Here is a 17,192-nt window from a genome sequence, read left to right on the forward strand (position 1 = left end):
AAGAAAAGTGTCTGCCATAGAGGCAGACTGGGGTACCTGGGGAGGGAAACAGGGGTCATAAGTAGCGAGAAATGTACACTGATGAAGGGATGTGTTGAAACATTGTATGACTGAAACTTAATCATGAACAGCTTTGTAACTATCTCACAGGTGATTCAATTAAAAAAGAAAGAGAGTGGGGATGGGGGGTAGGGCTGTTCCAAACTGGAACAGGCCAGCCAGCTTAACCCACATTTAAGCTGGGAGGGAGCAAGGAGACAGACTGACACACCAGAAGGGGTTTTCCAAGCTTGACTTTGCAGGTGTGGTATGGAGAAGGCTCAAAAGAGGCACAACCCACTTCTACTTGGTTCCTGAACTGCCCAGTGTAGCCAGCAAGGAGTTTTGCAAAGTTGACAAGGGAAAGCACAGATCATAATCAGCTCATGTCCAGTGAGAACCTCGAGCTGGCCCTATGGTTTTGCCCTCCACCACTTTCCTGTCCTCTCACCTGCCTTGGTCAGCCCTGTTCCTTCCTTCCTCACTTGGATCAGAATAAGTACCTTCAACTCAAAGGAGACAGTGACACAAGTGTCCCCTTCTGCTCCGTCACTCTCAAGCCACTTTTCCATCATCCCCACTAACTCCATTTATTTTTCCCAAATAAATGGAGTTAGTGCTCCGGGTTTACTCTGGCTCTGAGCTCAGGGATCGAAGGAGTCCTTTAACTCTGCCCTTGAGCAATCCTGCCCCACCTTCTTCAGAAAGTCCTCAAGTCGGTGAAGGGTGGGGTGGCAATCCGCTTAAGACCTAGTCCAGAATGCCTTGTTTTTCCTTTGTGCAAGGAAACTCCCCCCACCACCCCCACTCCCCCCCACCCTCGACTCCCGCCTGGGGCTTGAACCCAGGGCCTCGGACGTGCGAGGCTGATGATGCTCTAGTCCGGAGCCACATCCCCGGCCCGAGAAACCTGTTCTAAAAGCCCGAGTGGCATTCCCCGGCCTCCTCCCGCCCCGCAGCCCCACCAAGGGCCCGTGCGGCTCCGACACCCTGGGCAGTCCGCAGGGAGGTGGGCGCGGGCTGAAGTCATCGGCGCACAGCCCAGCCCGGGAGGAAAGCAGCGCTGGGAAGCGGTGACGTCACCGGAGCCCCGCCCCACCCCGCCCCGCCCTGCCCGCTGCGCGCACGCGCACGCGCGGGCCCGCCCGCCGCCGCCCCGCGCGCACGCGCCCTGCGCGCTCCTGCCCTATATTAGGGCCGAGCCGCTCGCGCCCCGAGGCTCGTCGCCGACAAGGGCAACGGTCAGTCCAAGCTTCTCGGCCCGGCTTCCCAGCCGCCGCCGCCTCCGCCGCCGCCGCCGCCACCGCCGCCGCCGCCGCCGTCACCTCCACAGCGTTGCCCGCGCAGGTGAGGGCCCGCGCTCTGGATGCGGCGCGGGCCGCGGGTGGGGGGCGCCCCGGGAGCCCGGCCGGCCAGGGGCCCCCATCCCCCACCGCCGTGGGGCAAGGTTCCTCTCGCAACCTTTAACCTGGCCGGCCGCTCCAGCCACCTGGCGGCGGCCTTAGAGCCCCTTCTTGCTCCCCTCTCTCCGACCCCCGCGACCCCCCGCGGAGCCGGGGCTCCCCAGCCCGCGACCACCCCCTTCCGCTCGACAGCCCCCCACTCCCCTGGTTCCTTTCCCCTGTTAGCCCCCCACCCGCGAGCTTGTTCTCTTGCCCAGCTCACCTAGAAGTGGGGGGCATGACTTGGGGGAAACCCTGCATCAGGGATCTAGGGGGCCCTCCGCTGGGACCTTGCCTCCAGCTTGGGGTGGGGGGCTGGGCAGCGCCTGGATGGGTGACAGTGACTTCTCCCCTGGCCTCGCTTCCACACCCTGGTATGTGCCAAAGTGTCTTATCTGCGCTGCGGCTTGCCCTGGAGGAGCAATCGTACCTCCCGAACCTGTTCCCGATTTGCCCCTTATTGTCCCTGGCTTATTCATAGTCCCGTCAGTGTACCAGTCAGTGTACCATCGGCACTGGATAAAGCGGCTTCGCAGGTGCATTTGAGTAGAGCTGGGGGTGACTTGGTGGCAGAACCTCTCTCCCCTCCCTTCCTCGCGACCACACTGTCCTCAGAAGTTCTGTCTGGACCTTGTTGGTAGTCCAGGGGGCCCGGCTGTAAACTGCTGGTGACACTGGAGCACAATGACCTTTTAGTGGTATTTCGCTTGATTATTATCAAGCGTTGATGTCACTCATCTTTCTACAGGATCAGTGTACCTCCGGGACATGGAGACCGTCGTCCGCCGCTGCCCGTTCTTATCCCGGGTACCCCAGGCCTTTCTGCAGAAGGCGGGCAAATCTCTCTTGTTCTATGCCCAAAACTGCCCCAAAATGATGGAGTTTGGGGCCAAGCCAGCCCCTCGGGCCCTGACCACTTCAGCTGTTCACTGCCAGCAGGTCAAAGAAACCCCACCGGCCAACGAGAGTAAGTGTCACTGGCCACTGCCACAGGCCTTCCAGCCGACAGTGGGGCATGAGCCTCTTTGGATGCATTATCTCAAGTAAATCTGTGATTGTCCTAACCCCACTAACCCAAATTGGGCATTTTAGTTTTATGCTCATAAAGTGTGGACAAGGGCTGGAGCCATTGTACAGCGGTAGAATGCTTGCTTTTGCACGTGACTGACCCAGGTTCTATCCCTGGCACCCCGTATGGTCCCCTGAGCCTGTCAGGAATGATCCCTGAGCACAGAGCGAAGGGTCCTGAGCATCCAGATAGGACTCAAAAACAAGACACAAAAATGTGGACAGTGTTCCACATTATGTGTTTTTTTATACTCCATTGTGCCTCATTCATGTAAGCATAAAGCTGTAATGTTCTATTCTTGTCTGTGTTTCAGTAAGTATTTAGCCCTTTTAAAATTATTAATCATCTATTTTTAGAGCAGTTTTGTATTCCCAGCAAAATTGAGTGGAAGATTTTAGCCTTGAAAGTTGTGGTTTTTTTTTTTTTTTTGTGGTAAAATGCACATAACACAAAACATTTCAGCCATCTGTGCAGTTCAGTGGTGTTGAGTACATTCATATTGTTTCTGTCCCACCATGCAGTTTCTGGAACTCCTCATTCCAAGCTGAAACTCTGCCCTTTGAACACTACTCCCCTCCGCTCTCCTCCCCTCCCCCATCCATTCTTCTTTCTGTCTTTGTGACTTGAGTACTCCAGGAATCTAACATAAGTGAACTCACAATATTTGTTAAAGTAGTAATTTCTGTAGGCTGGAGCGATAGCACAGCGGTAGGGCGTTCGCCTTACACGCGGCCAACATGGCGACCCGAGTTCGATTCCTCCGCCCCTCTCGGAGAGCCCGGCAAGCTACCGAGAGTATTCGATATGCCAGACACAGTAACAACAAAGTCTCCAATGGAGACGTTACTGGGCCCGCTCGAGCAAATCGATGATCAACGGGAGGGCCTTTACCTTTACCTTTACCTAGTAATTTCTGTCAACACATACATCTTTATATGTGAATTCCTATTTTGTTTTTAATGAAGTGATCAGAGTTGGGCCAGAGAGAACGCTCAGGGACTGGGACCCAGTACAGACTTGATGTACAGGAGCCCAGGTTTGATTCCCAGCCCCCCACCATCCCATGAGCACTGTCAGGAATGACCTGAGAGCACTGGGCTGGGAGTTGCCCCTGAGCACCATGGGGTGTGTCACAGAAACAGGAAAAAAAAGATTAGAATTTAGCTTTGCTCTGGCTGTGCCAGGAGAGGATGAGGCTTTTCACATTTCGCTTAATCCAGAAGAATATCTGGCCTTCTAGGGTTGTTAAGGTGTGTCCTCTAGAAGTGGATTTGCAGAACAGAATGTTTCACTCTCTAAGAAGGAAGGATTTAATCTTTATAGAATTTTTCTCTTTGCCATTGTTCAGGGCCAAGTGGGGGTTTTTTTTTGTTTGTTTGTTTTAACTGAGCAATTCTTTGTCTTTCACAATTCTACCACTTAAGAGTTGCAGGAATAGGTGGGTGGAATGCGGTTTCTTTTGACAGACTAGCATGCAACCATTACAAATATCATTAACAAAGCTATTTACTAGTTTAAACAGATCTGCATAATGAAAAGGACAGTAAACAAACATATACAGAATAAGTGAAACTTTAAAAGAAATCTATTTGGGAGTGCTAGATTTGACTCTGAGATAAAGCAACTGCCTTCCAGACACAGGGTCTTCAGAGCCCCGCACCACCCCCACTTGCTCCCTTGCCAGTGTGACCCTGGCTGCCCTGCACCGCCCACTCGGTGCTCTCCAGCGCAGCTAAGGGAAGGCAAAGGAGCCTGTACGCTGGGTGAAGTGTAGTGGGATTCCGCCACGGTTCCGTTTTGAATAATAGTACTGTTAGCATTCCTCCAGACTTCCTACAGTGAATTTGTGTTTTATAATGAATGAAATGAGCTTCAGATTATTTCTGGCTTTCCTTTATAGAAGATTTTGATGAACCATCTCACCCAGGTTGTGGGAAAGGCTAGCCTATGACTCTCAGGAATATTCCATAATGATGAAGAAAGACTTTTCTAGAAGGAAGGTAAACGGATTTGCTCAAGGGGCAAGGGGAGTTATTATAGCTAGAGCACAATTACAGTCCATAATTAAGCTTGTGAACCTCTGGTGCGTTTAGATGAGAAAAATGAGACAAGTGATGGTCTTTTTTCTTAAAATGCTAATAAATCTAACTCTCTTAGACAACAGTTTTGTGGGGGCATGATGAGGGTCTTGGGGGCTACTTGTCGTGACTCCTGGCCAGCTGGGTGGGTGGGCCAGAGTCAGGGTCAAGGTGCGGTACTGCTCATACCCTGTGGTGCCAGGGATTCCTCAGGTTCCCTGGCATGCTCAGGGGCATCCTCAGGGACATCTCGGTCCCCTGCAAGTGCTCAGGGGGCTGTGTGGTGCCAGGGTCCAGCAGGTTGGCCACAAGAAAAGGATGTCCCTTAGCCTCTTTACTTCTCAGGCCCCCGCTGTTTGTATTTGTTTTGTTTGGGGGGCTACAGCCAGCAGTTCTCTTTGTTTAGGTTTCGTCCTGGCAGAATTGGGAGGATCATATGTGGTCCCAGTGATCTAACCTGTTCTGACACACCCAGGGCAAGTAACTGCCTTCCCACAGGACTCTTTCTGACCCTGCTCTGTAATTTTTTTTTAATTTTTATTGGCGAAACACCATGAGGTACAGTTGTAGACTTACAAATTTTTGTGCTTGGGTTTCAGTTACACAATGATCGAGTACCCATCCCTCCACCAGTGCCCATTCTCCACCACCACTGATCCCAGTATCCCTCCCACCCCCCTCCCTCCCATCCCACCCTGCCTCTGTGGCAGGGCATTCCCTTTTGTTCTCTCCCTCCTTTTGGGTGCTGTGGTTTGCAAAAGAGGCATTGGGTGGCAATCCTGCTCTGTATTTTTAAAAGAAGTCCAATGACTTTGAGGGGTTGTTCAACTTTGCCTTTTAACTCTTAGCCTAAAGGTAACACTTTCAGTGAGACAAATGGGAAAACGGTTACATTAGCAAAACAAAAAAAGTGTGGATGGTGGGAGAGTTAAGTATAAAGTGTGTTTTCAAGATAATCAGAGAAGGAAATAAGTGGGTTTTTGGTGTGCTTCCAAACCAGAGCTGATGTGTGTCTTTCTATCTCTCCCTTAGAAGACAAAACTGCCAAACCCGAGGTGGCTCAGAAGGCCGCTGAAGGATCCCCGCAGACTTCAGAGGGTTCACAGCTTCCATCTGGACACCCGCCTCTTGCTGCGAGCCAGGGCACCGCGAGCAAATGTCCTTTCCTGGCCGCCCAGATGAACCAGAAAGGTAGCAGCGTCTTCCGCAAAGCCAGTCTCGAGCTTCAAGAGGATGTGCAGGAGATGCACACCGTGAGGAAAGGTAAATGCTATAGTCATGAACTGTTAGGAAGGGTGAAGTGGTGCTTTGGATCCCCAGATTCATGTGCACGGTCATGTTAGGGTGCAGTTTGGTACCTTCCTCTTTTAGGGCCAAAGAGTGGTACTCTGTGTGTGTATAGGACATTAACAGTTTTACAGTAATTGCTTTATTTCTTTTTGGTTTTTGTTGTCGTTGTTTTGTTTCTGCACCTCACCCAACCGTGCTCAGGTCTTACTCCTGGCTCTAAGCTCAGGGATCACTTCTGATGGGGCTCCAGGGACCATATGGGATGTGGGGTTTCGAACCCAGGTCAGCTGCATGCAAAGGTAGCTCTTTACCTGTTGTGCTCTCTCTGGACCCTGGAACTGCTTAATTTTTTATAGCATCTTGCAGTCATAAACTGTTGTCTACTGCTCTTCGTTTCATACCCACCACTGCTGGGATTAAAGATAAAAGTGATGATACTGTGATAAGTGATAATGTTGGGCCTCCTTAGCTGTGTGTCTCACTGATGTCATTAAGTGACAACGGTGATTTCGTTTGTGGCTATTATCCGTGGAGCATTTGCAAGGTCCTGTTAGCAAAAAGAGACAGAAAAAGCCACTCTCAAAAGCGGTTTATATGGCTATAATTGTTATTCTGTGATGAAAATTGAGATGAGGGCGAGGGTTAGGCCAGGACGGCATATGTATGGTGCAGGGATCAGACTGGGGTTGGCTGCACTCACAGCCAGAGCCTTACCCACTGTACTCTCTCTCCCACCCTTTAGCTAGAGAACTCTGGACTGCAATGTTCTTTAAAACTGACTAGTAACTGATACTAAAACAGAAGTAGGTGATGGCTGTTATAGTTACTAAAATGGGACCAGAGGGGCCAAAGCAATATTATAGCCAGCAGGACACTTTCCTTGCATGCAGCCAACCCAGGTGTGATCCCCAGCACCCCATAAGGTCCCCTGAGCACTGCTAGGTGTGGCCCCAAAACCAAAATAAAATTAAAACGGGGGCCAGAAAGATGGCTCAGTGGGCTTAACTCATGCTTCACATGCAGGAGGGCCTAGATTCCATTCCCAGCACTGCATGACACAGAACCTGGAGTAGCCCCTGAATCTGACTGGGTGTGGCACCAAAATCAAAATAACTGCCATAATTAAAATGGAAGAAGAAAAGCTTTATGCACTCACAAGTGACTGGGTATGGTCAGTCTCCTTGGGGTGAGTTTCTACAATATTCTAGGAAGGTGTGGTGGACTCAGTCAGGTGCTTTTCCTGATCTTGCATTACTTTTGTTGCAGAGGTTGCTCAGACCTCAGAGAATCCTGGTGCGATTAGCGTGAAGGCCGATGGTGGGGAGCAGAGTGGGTTGCTGAAGAACTTTCAGGATATCATGCGGAAGCAAAAGCCAGAAAGAGTGTCCCATCTTCTGCAGGATAACTTGCCAAAATGTAAGTTCCATTATTCTTGTGTGTTGTAAGAGGGAGTTTTTCGTCTGTTTTATTTGGCTCGGGGGGGGGGGGGGGCAAGAGGGTTGGGGCCACTCTCTGTGGTGCTTAGGGACTACTCCCAGGTCTGTGCTCGAAGGACCATGCAGTGCTTGGGATAAGACCAGGATCAACTTCATGCAAGGCAAATACCTTAACTCCTGTCCTCTCTCTGGCCCCAGGAGGGAGTTTCTAACCTAAACATGTAGTAGATTAACTGTAAAATTGAAGCCTGGGGTCATAGCTCAAAGGGCCAGAGTTCATGGTCCCTTAGGTATGGCTCAAAAACAAACCCCAAAATTCAACGCAAAACAATGGAGTCAAAAGCCAAGTCTGTTGCTCTAGCTTTAGTGACAGCAAGTCCTGTGATGACCTGCCTGCTCTTTCTTACCCTCTCACCAGGAGTCTCATTGTCTCCCGAGTGAGACAGCCCCCAGGGAGCTGTCAGGGTTGGACAACTCTTGGCCCCGAGCCAACCGGGGAAGCACTTGAAGCCACTTGAGCCATCTTCTGGGCCTTTGCTTTCTGAACTTCCTGTTTGAAGCAGACACAGTGTGGGTCTGGGACCAAAGAGATAGTTCAGAGGGTAGGGCATTTGCCTTGCACACAGTTGACTTGTGTTTGATCCCCAGCTGTATATGTGGGCCCTGAGCCCTGTTAGGAGTGGTCCCCGAAAGCAGATCTGGGTGCGGCCCCCAAACCAAATGACTAAGTAATACCCAGGCAAGTATTTCATTCACCCAGACTCTTCTCTGCTAGCCCTTAGTGACTGACCTGGGATTGGAACCCAGATTTTCCCCAAGTCCAGGGGTGCTACTTAACCATCAGTTTTTATTGTCTTGGTTTCTAGCTGTTTCTACTTTTCAATATGATCGTTTCTTTGAGAAGAAAATTGATGAGAAAAAAACTGACCATACCTATCGAGTTTTTAAAACTGTGAACCGGAGAGCGCACATCTTCCCCATGGCAGATGACTACTCTGACTCACTCATCACCAAAAAACAGGTGTCTGTTTGGTGCAGCAACGACTACCTAGGAATGAGTCGCCACCCACGGGTGTGTGGGGCAGTCATGTAAGTAGCCCCCAGCCAGCACTGGCCTCCCACATTATTTGGAAAGACACTGACGATTCAGATGGCTTAGATCTCTTACGGAGTGAAGACTCAGCAGCGGAAAGTATGCCAGAGCAAAGTACTAGCCTTTAAAAGTATCTTCAGAGGCACTGGAAAGAATACTGTACAGGGGGCAATGTGCTCACCTTGCGTGCAGCCAATCCCAGTCTGTCCCCAGCACCACATTTGATCCCCCTGAATATAGAGCCAGGAGTAGCCTCTGAGCACCATCAGTGACACTAAACGTTAAAAAGGTTTAGCAGATCCCATGTCCATCAGGGGCTTGCCATGGCCAGGGAGGATTGAGATTGTTGCTGCTAAACTCAGCAACATCCAAGGATTAGTAACAGATACCTCCTGACACCATGTGACTGGTCTAGGGAGGGTATCCTCTAGAGACAGTTGTCAGTTCACTGGAGAGAGAAATGTTTGTCCCAGAAGAGAAGCCCTAGCAGACTGACAGCTTATTCCCAGCACTCAGACTGTGAAAGGAACTCTTGCTCCTGATGCACCCTAGTGGCAGTGATACTCATTGTGGACACGTTCTCCCACCCAGCCTAAAAACGGTCTGAGCCCATATTTCATAGTGGAAGAATCACTCAGGTGGTTTTGACAACTGGCACGCACATTTTGCCCAAGAAGCTTTGGGTTCAATCCTGGCACTATATATATGTGTGATGTGTGTGTGTATGTGTGTGTGTGTGTGTGTGTGTGTGTATGTGTGATGTGTGTGTGTGTGTGTATCTATATGTGCTGGAGCTATAGCACAGCGGTAGGGTGTTTGCCACAGCCAGCCTGGCCGAGCCGGGTTCGATTCCTCCGCCCCTCTCGGAGAGCCCGGCAAGCTACCGAGACTATCTCGCCCGCACGGCAAAGCCTGGCAAGCTACCCGTGACGTACTCGATATGCCAAACATAGTAACAACAAATCTCATGATTGGAGACGTTACTGGGCCCCCTCGAGCAAATCGATGAACAACGGGAGGACAGTGGCAGTGATATATCTGTATGTATGTATGTATACCTCCAGCATTATTGGGAGTGACCCCCACCCTCAAAATATCATGTTTCAACCTCCTAGATCCTGGGAACAATTTTCATAGTTTCCAAAACTATGAAATTAATTTTCTGCCTGCCTTTTCTTTAGGGAGACTTTGAAGCAACATGGTGCTGGAGCGGGTGGTACTAGAAACATTTCTGGAACAAGCAAATTTCATGTGGACTTGGAACAGGAACTGGCTGACCTCCATGGGAAGGACGCGGCACTCTTGTTTTCTTCCTGCTTTGTGGCCAACGACTCCACCCTCTACACTCTGGCTAAAATGATGCCAAGTAAGGAAATCGGTCACGGAAGTCTTTATTTTATTATTATTATTTTTTATTTTATTTTTTCAATTTTTGGGTCATACCCGGCGATGCACAGGGTTTACTTCTGGCTTTGTACTCAGGAATTACTACTGGCGGTGCTCAGGGGACCATATGGGATGCTGGGAATCGAACCCAGGTCAGCCGCGTGCAAAGCCAACGCCCTACCCTCTGTGCTATCGCTCCAGCCCCGAGTTTTTATTTTTTTGGCATCTGAGCAACATCAAAATACTGGCTTACTGGGTCAAGGAGATAGCATAGAAGGTAGAGGATAGACGTGGCATGTGCATGCCCTGAGTTAAATCCCCAGCACTGCCAGGAGTGACCTGTTAAAAAAAGTGATAGTACGGCAGGAAGGGCGTTTGCTGGTTTCTCCAACCTGTGCTGAGATCTCTACAGCGATTCAGAGCTTCCGTCTTTCTCACAGCTGGTTATTTTGTGTTCTTGGATGATGTGTAATCAGACTAGTATTTGAATAAAATAATGTGTAAAAAATGTCATTAGGAGCTCTAGCACTAGGAACATTTGTTCTTGAATTGAGCACTAAGCATTAATCGTACATTGCAAGTTCTGGTAGAACATGATTTGAAGGACTCTCTTTAACTAATTGCTACAGTTGTGCTTTGCATTTTAGGTCATTTCCATCATTTTTAGTTATCTTTTGATTGCTTTTGGAGTAAAACTTGTTAGTATTGGAATGAGGCAGCCAGATTTGACAGCAGATGAATTTCCTGTGTCTGGATTATTCTACATCTGTGGGCCTTCTCAGTGGAGAAGCCTCCGTCAATTTCTGTGGCAGGCAGGAACTGGCACACTGTATCTTTTCTCAGCTGGGTAAGAGTGATGCTTTCAGGGCAAAACCCTGAAAGTCTGACTCTCTAGGAAATGGTTTGTCTTTGGGACAGCTTGGGATAAACAGCATTTTTATCCATTAGGCTGTGAGATTTACTCTGATTCTGGAAACCACGCCTCCATGATCCAAGGGATTCGGAATAGCGGAGTGCCCAAGTACATCTTTCGCCACAATGATGTCAGCCACCTCCGAGAGCTCCTGCAACGATCTGATCCCTCGGTACCCAAAATTGTTGCATTCGAGACTGTCCACTCCATGGATGGTAAGTCTGAGTAGAGCCAAGCTGGGGCCTTTCTGTTTTTGTGTGGTTTGGGGGCCACTCCCAGTGGTGCTCAGAGGCTATTCCCAGCTTAATACTCCAGGTTGCTCCTCATAGTGGTCAGGGGACATAGAGGTGCCAGGGCTCAAACCCAGGTGTGAGCTACAGGCAAAGTACAGCACAACCCATGGCGCTTTCTCTGGCCCCAAGCTGGAACCTTAAATGAAAAGTAGATTTCATTTGAAAATGCTATTGAGAGGCCATAGAAATAGTACAGTGGGTAAGGCACTTGCCTTGCACATGGCCAATCCGAATTTAATTACTGGCCCCCAATGTGTTCTCCTGAGCCCTTCAGGAATGATTGCTGAATGCAGAGCCAGGAGTAAAGTGTGAACACCACCAGGTGTGGTCCATAAACAAAACAAACAAAAACCCCAAAACCAAACAAACAGTATTATAAACCACAGTGCCTAAAATTAAGAAAAATTAAAATGAGACCTTAGAGGCCAGGAGAGAGAGTACAGGATAGGGCCTTTGCCTTGCGCACGGCCAACCTGCTTCCATTCTTGGAACCCTGTCTGTGCCCCCAAGCACCTCCAAGAGTGGTTCCTGAGTGCCAAGCCAGGAGAAAGCTCTCAGTATCGCCAGGTGGGGCCTCCAAACAGAAACAAACGAAGCAGAATGTGAATTCGGAATGTAAACGACATTGTTCTGACTGACACTTCAAACAGCAGTCTCTGGGCATGGCCTCTCTTCACTCATCTGTGGTCTTTCCTCAGGGGCTGTGTGCCCGCTGGAAGAGCTGTGTGATGTGGCGCATGAGTTTGGAGCCATCACCTTTGTGGATGAGGTCCATGCCGTGGGGCTGTACGGGGCCCGAGGTGGAGGGATTGGCGACCGGGACGGAATCATGCCCAAAATGGACATCATTTCAGGAACACTCGGTGTGTATATGCTGAACGTCTGCCGTCTTCCCGGGCTTATTATCCTAGCAAGGCCAGGGTCTAACTGGTCTAACTGGAGCAGGTGAGAACAGTGCAATAGCATAGAAATCCGGGCCCTTTTTTCATCTTAATTTAATTTTCCCAAGTGATGAGAGCTTGATCGCATCGCTCGTGGAGGCATGCTTTCCAGAATCAAAGTGTGTTTCAGAGCTGAAGACAGCAAAAATACCATTCGTGAGTCGGAGCAGTAGTTCAGTGGGGAGGGTGTTGACTTTGCACACAGCTGACCTGGATTCAGTCTTCCTGGGATGCCATGTGCATGAACACTACCAGGAGTAATTCCTGAGTGCAAAGCTAAGAGTAAATCCTAAACATCATCAAGTATGAGGTGTGGCCCCCACCAAAAAAAAAAAGGACAAGGTAATAGCATTCATTGTCCTCTAAGGGTTTTTTGTTTGTTTTGCATTTAAAAAAAAAAATTGGCAATGGGGGGTCACACCTGGCAGTACTCTAGGATTACTCCTGGCTCTGCGCTCAAGGATGACTCCTGGCGATGGGGATGGGCCCATATGTGATGCTGGGGATCAAATCCAGGTCAGCTTTCAAAGCCAGCATCCTGCCACTATACTATGCCTCTGGCCCTAACTTTTTATCTTGCTTTTTCTGTGGTGTTAGGAATCAAACCAGGACTTCACATATGTGAAGCATCTACTGCTGAGCAACATCCTCAGCATATAACTTTGATTCTGTTTACATGCCGTAATAACAGCTTTTTGTCTCTGTGACTCAGTGGCTCCCCTGTATTTGATGATGAGAATTGTTCTCATCGTCTTTCCTAGAACGGCCATTGGGCCTGCAGGTTTGGATGTCAGGGAGCGCCGAGTTCTGAACCAAACTTCAAGGGGTCCTCCCAGTCCACCCCTGCTCCTTAGTGTCTCCTGGTGTTTCTCAATGAGAGGCAGCATTTCTGGGGGCCCCATTTCAGAGCTCTGTCACCCACCGGACTCAGTGAGATTCACCAGCTCTGTGACCTTGGGCTGGTTGTCAGCCTATTCAGGTTTGTCTGTCTGTCTGTCTGTCTTTCTTTCTTTTTTTTTTTTTGTCTTTGTGTGTGTGAGTCCTGGGGGCACACCTGTCTGTGCTCACAGCTTACTTCTGACTCTGGCCTCAAGGTTCTCTCCTGGTGGGGCTCGGGAAACATATGGGACCTCAGGGATTGAGCCTGGGTCAGCCAGGTGCAAGGCAAGCGTCTTAGCGAGTGTGCTGGCTCTCTCGCCCCTGGTCATGAATCGATGTCATGGAGACAGTAGAACCCAGCGTGGTTTTGGGTGGCACACAGATGGGGATGGGATGCAAATAATTAGACCTTCTCTTTGCCTGCGAAGAATCTAAAGGGTTGAAAATTATGGAAACTGTACGAAATTGAAGATTTCCAAACAGGTCGTAATGAGCCCTGTGGAGCAGTAGTTCTAAGATGTTAGCAGCATGGAGGCTGCGCTTTGACAAGGCCGGGCAGGCTGAAAGGGAAGAAGTGAGCCCGGCTGTGAGGGCTGGTGTGAGAACACAGACCGGCAGCGCCTTTTCTGGGGAGAAGCACTTGGCCTCCAGTTTCCAAACCCCAGCAGCTCTTTTCTTTAAAGGGCTCTGGTGTGTGGGTTCTGAAGGCCTGGGTGTTGTAAGATGGGAAGGACGAGAAGGAACTTTCCCACTGCTGGGGCCTGGACCCACCCAGCCCTCCCAGGGTTCTACAGGAGTGTTAACTGAAGAACAGAATGTTAAAACCCGTGAGGACTCTCCAGGAGTGCTTAATCCTGAAACTCGAGAGAGCGATTATCTAAAGGGACTTAGGACTGAAATTTGAATCGCACCCTAAACCCACCCCAGTGGTGTTGCATGTTCATATTTACCCAGAAAATATGAATTGTCTGAGTATAGTGTTTATTTACATAGGAAATAATACCAGTCCCACCAGAACGGCTTATATCACAGTGGGGTCACGGTCCGCCTTGGGGGTAGAGCTTACAGTGAGAGGAGGGTTCAAGCACCCGGCTGGGGCCCTGCCCCCGGGAGCATGGCCGGTACGGACCACAGTGGCGCCTTCTTGGGCAAGACTTCTGCATGACCCTCCTCAGCTGTGTTCCCTGCAGAAACGTGTGGCCAGGGGAGCCTTCAGAGAGCAGGCTGTGTGCAGAGGGTCGGGGCTGTGGTGAATGAGGTGCTCTTCCCCCAGGCAAGGCCTTTGGTTGTGTCGGAGGCTACATCGCCAGCACGAGCGCCCTGGTGGACACCGTCCGGTCCTACGCAGCGGGCTTCATCTTCACCACGTCCCTGCCGCCCATGCTGCTGGCCGGAGCCCTGGAGTCCGTGCGCATCCTGAAGAGCGCCGAGGGCCAGGCCCTTCGCCGCCAGCACCAGCGCAACGTCAAGCTCCTGAGGCAGATGCTGATGGACGCTGGCCTCCCGGTCATCCACTGCCCCAGCCACATCATCCCTGTGCGGGTAATGACCTCTGGCTGCAGCCGATGACCCTCCCTACTGCTTGCTCCCCCCACCTCCAAACTGAAGCCTCTGGACCCAGCAGGAAGCCCGGAATAGAGTTTCCTTCTCCAGAACACTGCCCCTCCCAGGGTAAAGGCAGAGCTAGCGTGGGGAACACTTGGGAAACCTGAACTTGGCTTTCGGCTCACTTAATTCTGAAGCAGATTCTGCTCTTCCCGCTGCAAGGGCCAGGCCAGTTTGTGTCCCATTCGAGGGCGTGGGACCAGTACAGCCATCGGAACCAAAGCTGCCTTCTTCCCGAGTGGGGTGAAAGGTAGCTGGTGTCTGCCGGCACACGGGTACAGCCTGTGCGGAGGGGGATTCTGGTGCACAGCTAGTGTCTCGGGGGCCCTCACCAGTACTGACAGCTGTGAGGCCTCTGTCCTGCTGCACAGGGGCCCCGTTCCTTCCCCCAGTTGCCTCACTGCCAAGAGGCAGCCCCTCCCGTGCTGACCTTCCTACCAACTTAGGTTGCAGATGCTGCTAAGAACACTGAAATCTGTGATGAGCTGATGAGCAGACATAACATCTACGTGCAGGCTATCAACTACCCCACGGTGCCCCGGGGGGAGGAGCTCCTTCGGATCGCCCCCACCCCTCACCACACTCCGCAGATGATGAACTACTTCCTGGGTGAGTACTGGGTGCTCTGGTGCCTTATCAGAGAGTTGCATAAAGCAGTGTTTTTCCTTGCAGCACTTCTAAAACATTCAGATTTGATCCCCGTTACCATGCGCCCCCCCCCCCCCCCCCCCCGGCCAAGAAATGAAGTACCCTCCGTCATAGTGACAAGGCCACACTGGGAGATGGGGATTCTGGCTCTCTGGAACTGGGTTTTGTGTGTCTCTGTTCCTTGAGCTTTGTGGTGCTGGAGCCAAGTGCTCAATGAGTCCCTTCTGATAAGAGCATTACTCAGCACTTCATACCACGTACATCTCCTACAGTCCCATCCACCACCTCTGCCCCGTGTCCGTCCTCAAGGCAGACACCGAGGGCTGTTGTCTCCAGCCCCTCTGTTAAAAGGTCCATTGCCTTCCTGGACACCACGTCCCCACCTGGATGTGGGTCTGCTGCCAGGGAGGCTCAGTTTCAACAGAGTGCAGCAACTTTGGAACAACTTCTTCCTTGAAGGCTTGTAAAGTAAAACCATAGTCGGGTTTTGTTTCTGCATTTCATAACAGCCTATTGAGATACCATTTACATAGTATAACTTTTATCCTTTAAAAGTATGCAGTGGTTTTCAGGTACATTATAATGTTGGCTCACTCCTCTGATTCCGTGCAGAACAGCCTCGTCACCCCAGAAAGAACCCCATGTCTGGTAGCAGTCCCTCCCCATTCTCCGTCACCAACTCCTGTCAAAAGCATTCACTTTCAGGGCCTGGACGTGCGTGAACTTTACATTCCATATAAATGGGTCCCTGCAACAGTCAGTGCCATCAAACCTGGCTTCGTTTTGAGTTGCTTTTTTTTTTTTTTTTTTTTTTTTGCTTGTTGTGTCACACCCAGCGATGCTCAGGGGTTGCTCCTGGCTCCGCCCTCAGCATGCTTGGGAGACTATGGCGGGGGGGGGGGGGGGGGGGTGTGGAGGTGGGTTTCAAACCCAGGTTGGCCACTTGCAAGGCATGTGCCTTCCCTGCTGTTGCTCCAGCCCTTGAGCATGTTTTTAAGGCTCACCATAGTGAAGCTGGTCTCAGAATTTCATTTCTCTTGGGATTTTGGGTTTGGGGTATGCTTTTTTGTTTTATTTATTTGGGCTTGGGGTTTTTTATTGTTTCGTTTTCGGGGTTTTTTGTTTTTTTGTTTTTGTTTGTCTGTGGCTCTTTTTGTTTTGTTTTCGGGCACTCTTCAGTTTATTCCTTGCCTCGTGCTCAGGGATCACTCCTGGTGGTGCTGAGTACCACATTCAGGTCTTGGAATTGAACTGGGGTCACCTGTGTGCAAGGCAAGCACCTTACCCCCTGTGCTCTCTCTCTTGCCCTTTGTTGTCACTATAGCACTGTCACACTGTCCTCCCATTGTTCATCGATTTGCTCGAGCGGGCACCAGTAACGCCTCTGTTGTGAGACTTGTTACTGTTTTTGGCATATTTAATACGCCATGAGGAGCTTGCCAGGCACTTCCGTGAGGGCGAGACACTCTCTGTTGCTTGCCAGGCTCTCCGAGAGGGATGGAGGAATCGAACCCGGGTCAGCCGCATGCAAGGCAAACTCCCTACCCACTATGCTGTCGCTCCAGCCCATTATTGTCACTACCAGATCATTTTCTCATCTCAGATATACCACGTTTTGTTTATTCATCAGTTGGTGAACACTTAGGTTTTTACATTTTTACTGTTATGAAAGTACACTGCTATAAATGTTTGTGTTTGAGATATTCTTGCAGATGTGGTTTTTCATTTCTCTTGGGTGTGTTACCCCTGCCCCCCTCATTCAAACACTTTCTCCCCACAGACAATCTGCTGGCCACCTGGCAGCGAGTGGGGCTGGAACTCAAGCCACATTCCTCAGCCGAGTGCAACTTCTGCCGGAGGCCACTGCATTTCGAAGTGATGAGCGAGAGAGAGAAGTCCTTCTTCTCAGGCATGAGCAAGCTGGTGTCTGCCCAGGCCTGAGCGTGCCGAGACCACACTCCCTCCAGCGGCCCCCGCCACAGCCACAGCCTCCAGATTGTCTGTATATGTGATTTAAATTATATTAAATTTAGTCTATAAGTAAAAATATAATCCTGAAAATAAATTCTTGTTTACGTGA

The 17,192-nt window shown here is 50.4% G+C and overlaps 1 protein-coding gene across 1 annotated transcript; it reads left to right on the forward strand.

Annotated features, from left to right (window-relative positions):
• The first annotated feature begins 1,252 nt into the window (after positions 1-1,252).
• ALAS1 (5'-aminolevulinate synthase 1) lies at positions 1,253-17,192 on the forward strand. The gene is made up of 11 exons (XM_056129510.1): positions 1,253-1,386; positions 2,230-2,448; positions 5,661-5,891; positions 7,185-7,334; positions 8,221-8,443; positions 9,629-9,813; positions 10,782-10,961; positions 11,738-11,902; positions 14,133-14,401; positions 14,911-15,073; positions 16,893-17,192. Exons 2-11 carry the CDS (start codon positions 2,250-2,252, stop codon positions 17,051-17,053), a joined length of 1,926 nt encoding a protein of 641 aa, XP_055985485.1. The 5' UTR covers positions 1,253-1,386; positions 2,230-2,249; the 3' UTR covers positions 17,054-17,192.

This window comes from Sorex fumeus, unplaced genomic scaffold, assembly GCF_029834395.1.
Source record: "Sorex fumeus unplaced genomic scaffold, SorFum_2.1 ptg000072l, whole genome shotgun sequence".
Lineage (NCBI taxonomy): Eukaryota > Metazoa > Chordata > Mammalia > Eulipotyphla > Soricidae > Sorex > Sorex fumeus.

Excerpts from the sequence above, each read along its gene's own strand:
- ALAS1 (XM_056129510.1), top strand. The coding sequence starts at position 2,250 with ATGGAGACCGTCGTCCGCCGCTGCCCGTTCTTATCCCGGGTACCCCAG. Across the intron at positions 7,335-8,220 it reads GCAGGATAACTTGCCAAAAT|CTGTTTCTACTTTTCAATAT; the intron begins GTAAGTTCCATT and ends CTTGGTTTCTAG. Across the intron at positions 9,814-10,781 it reads TCTGGCTAAAATGATGCCAA|GCTGTGAGATTTACTCTGAT; the intron begins GTAAGGAAATCG and ends TTTATCCATTAG.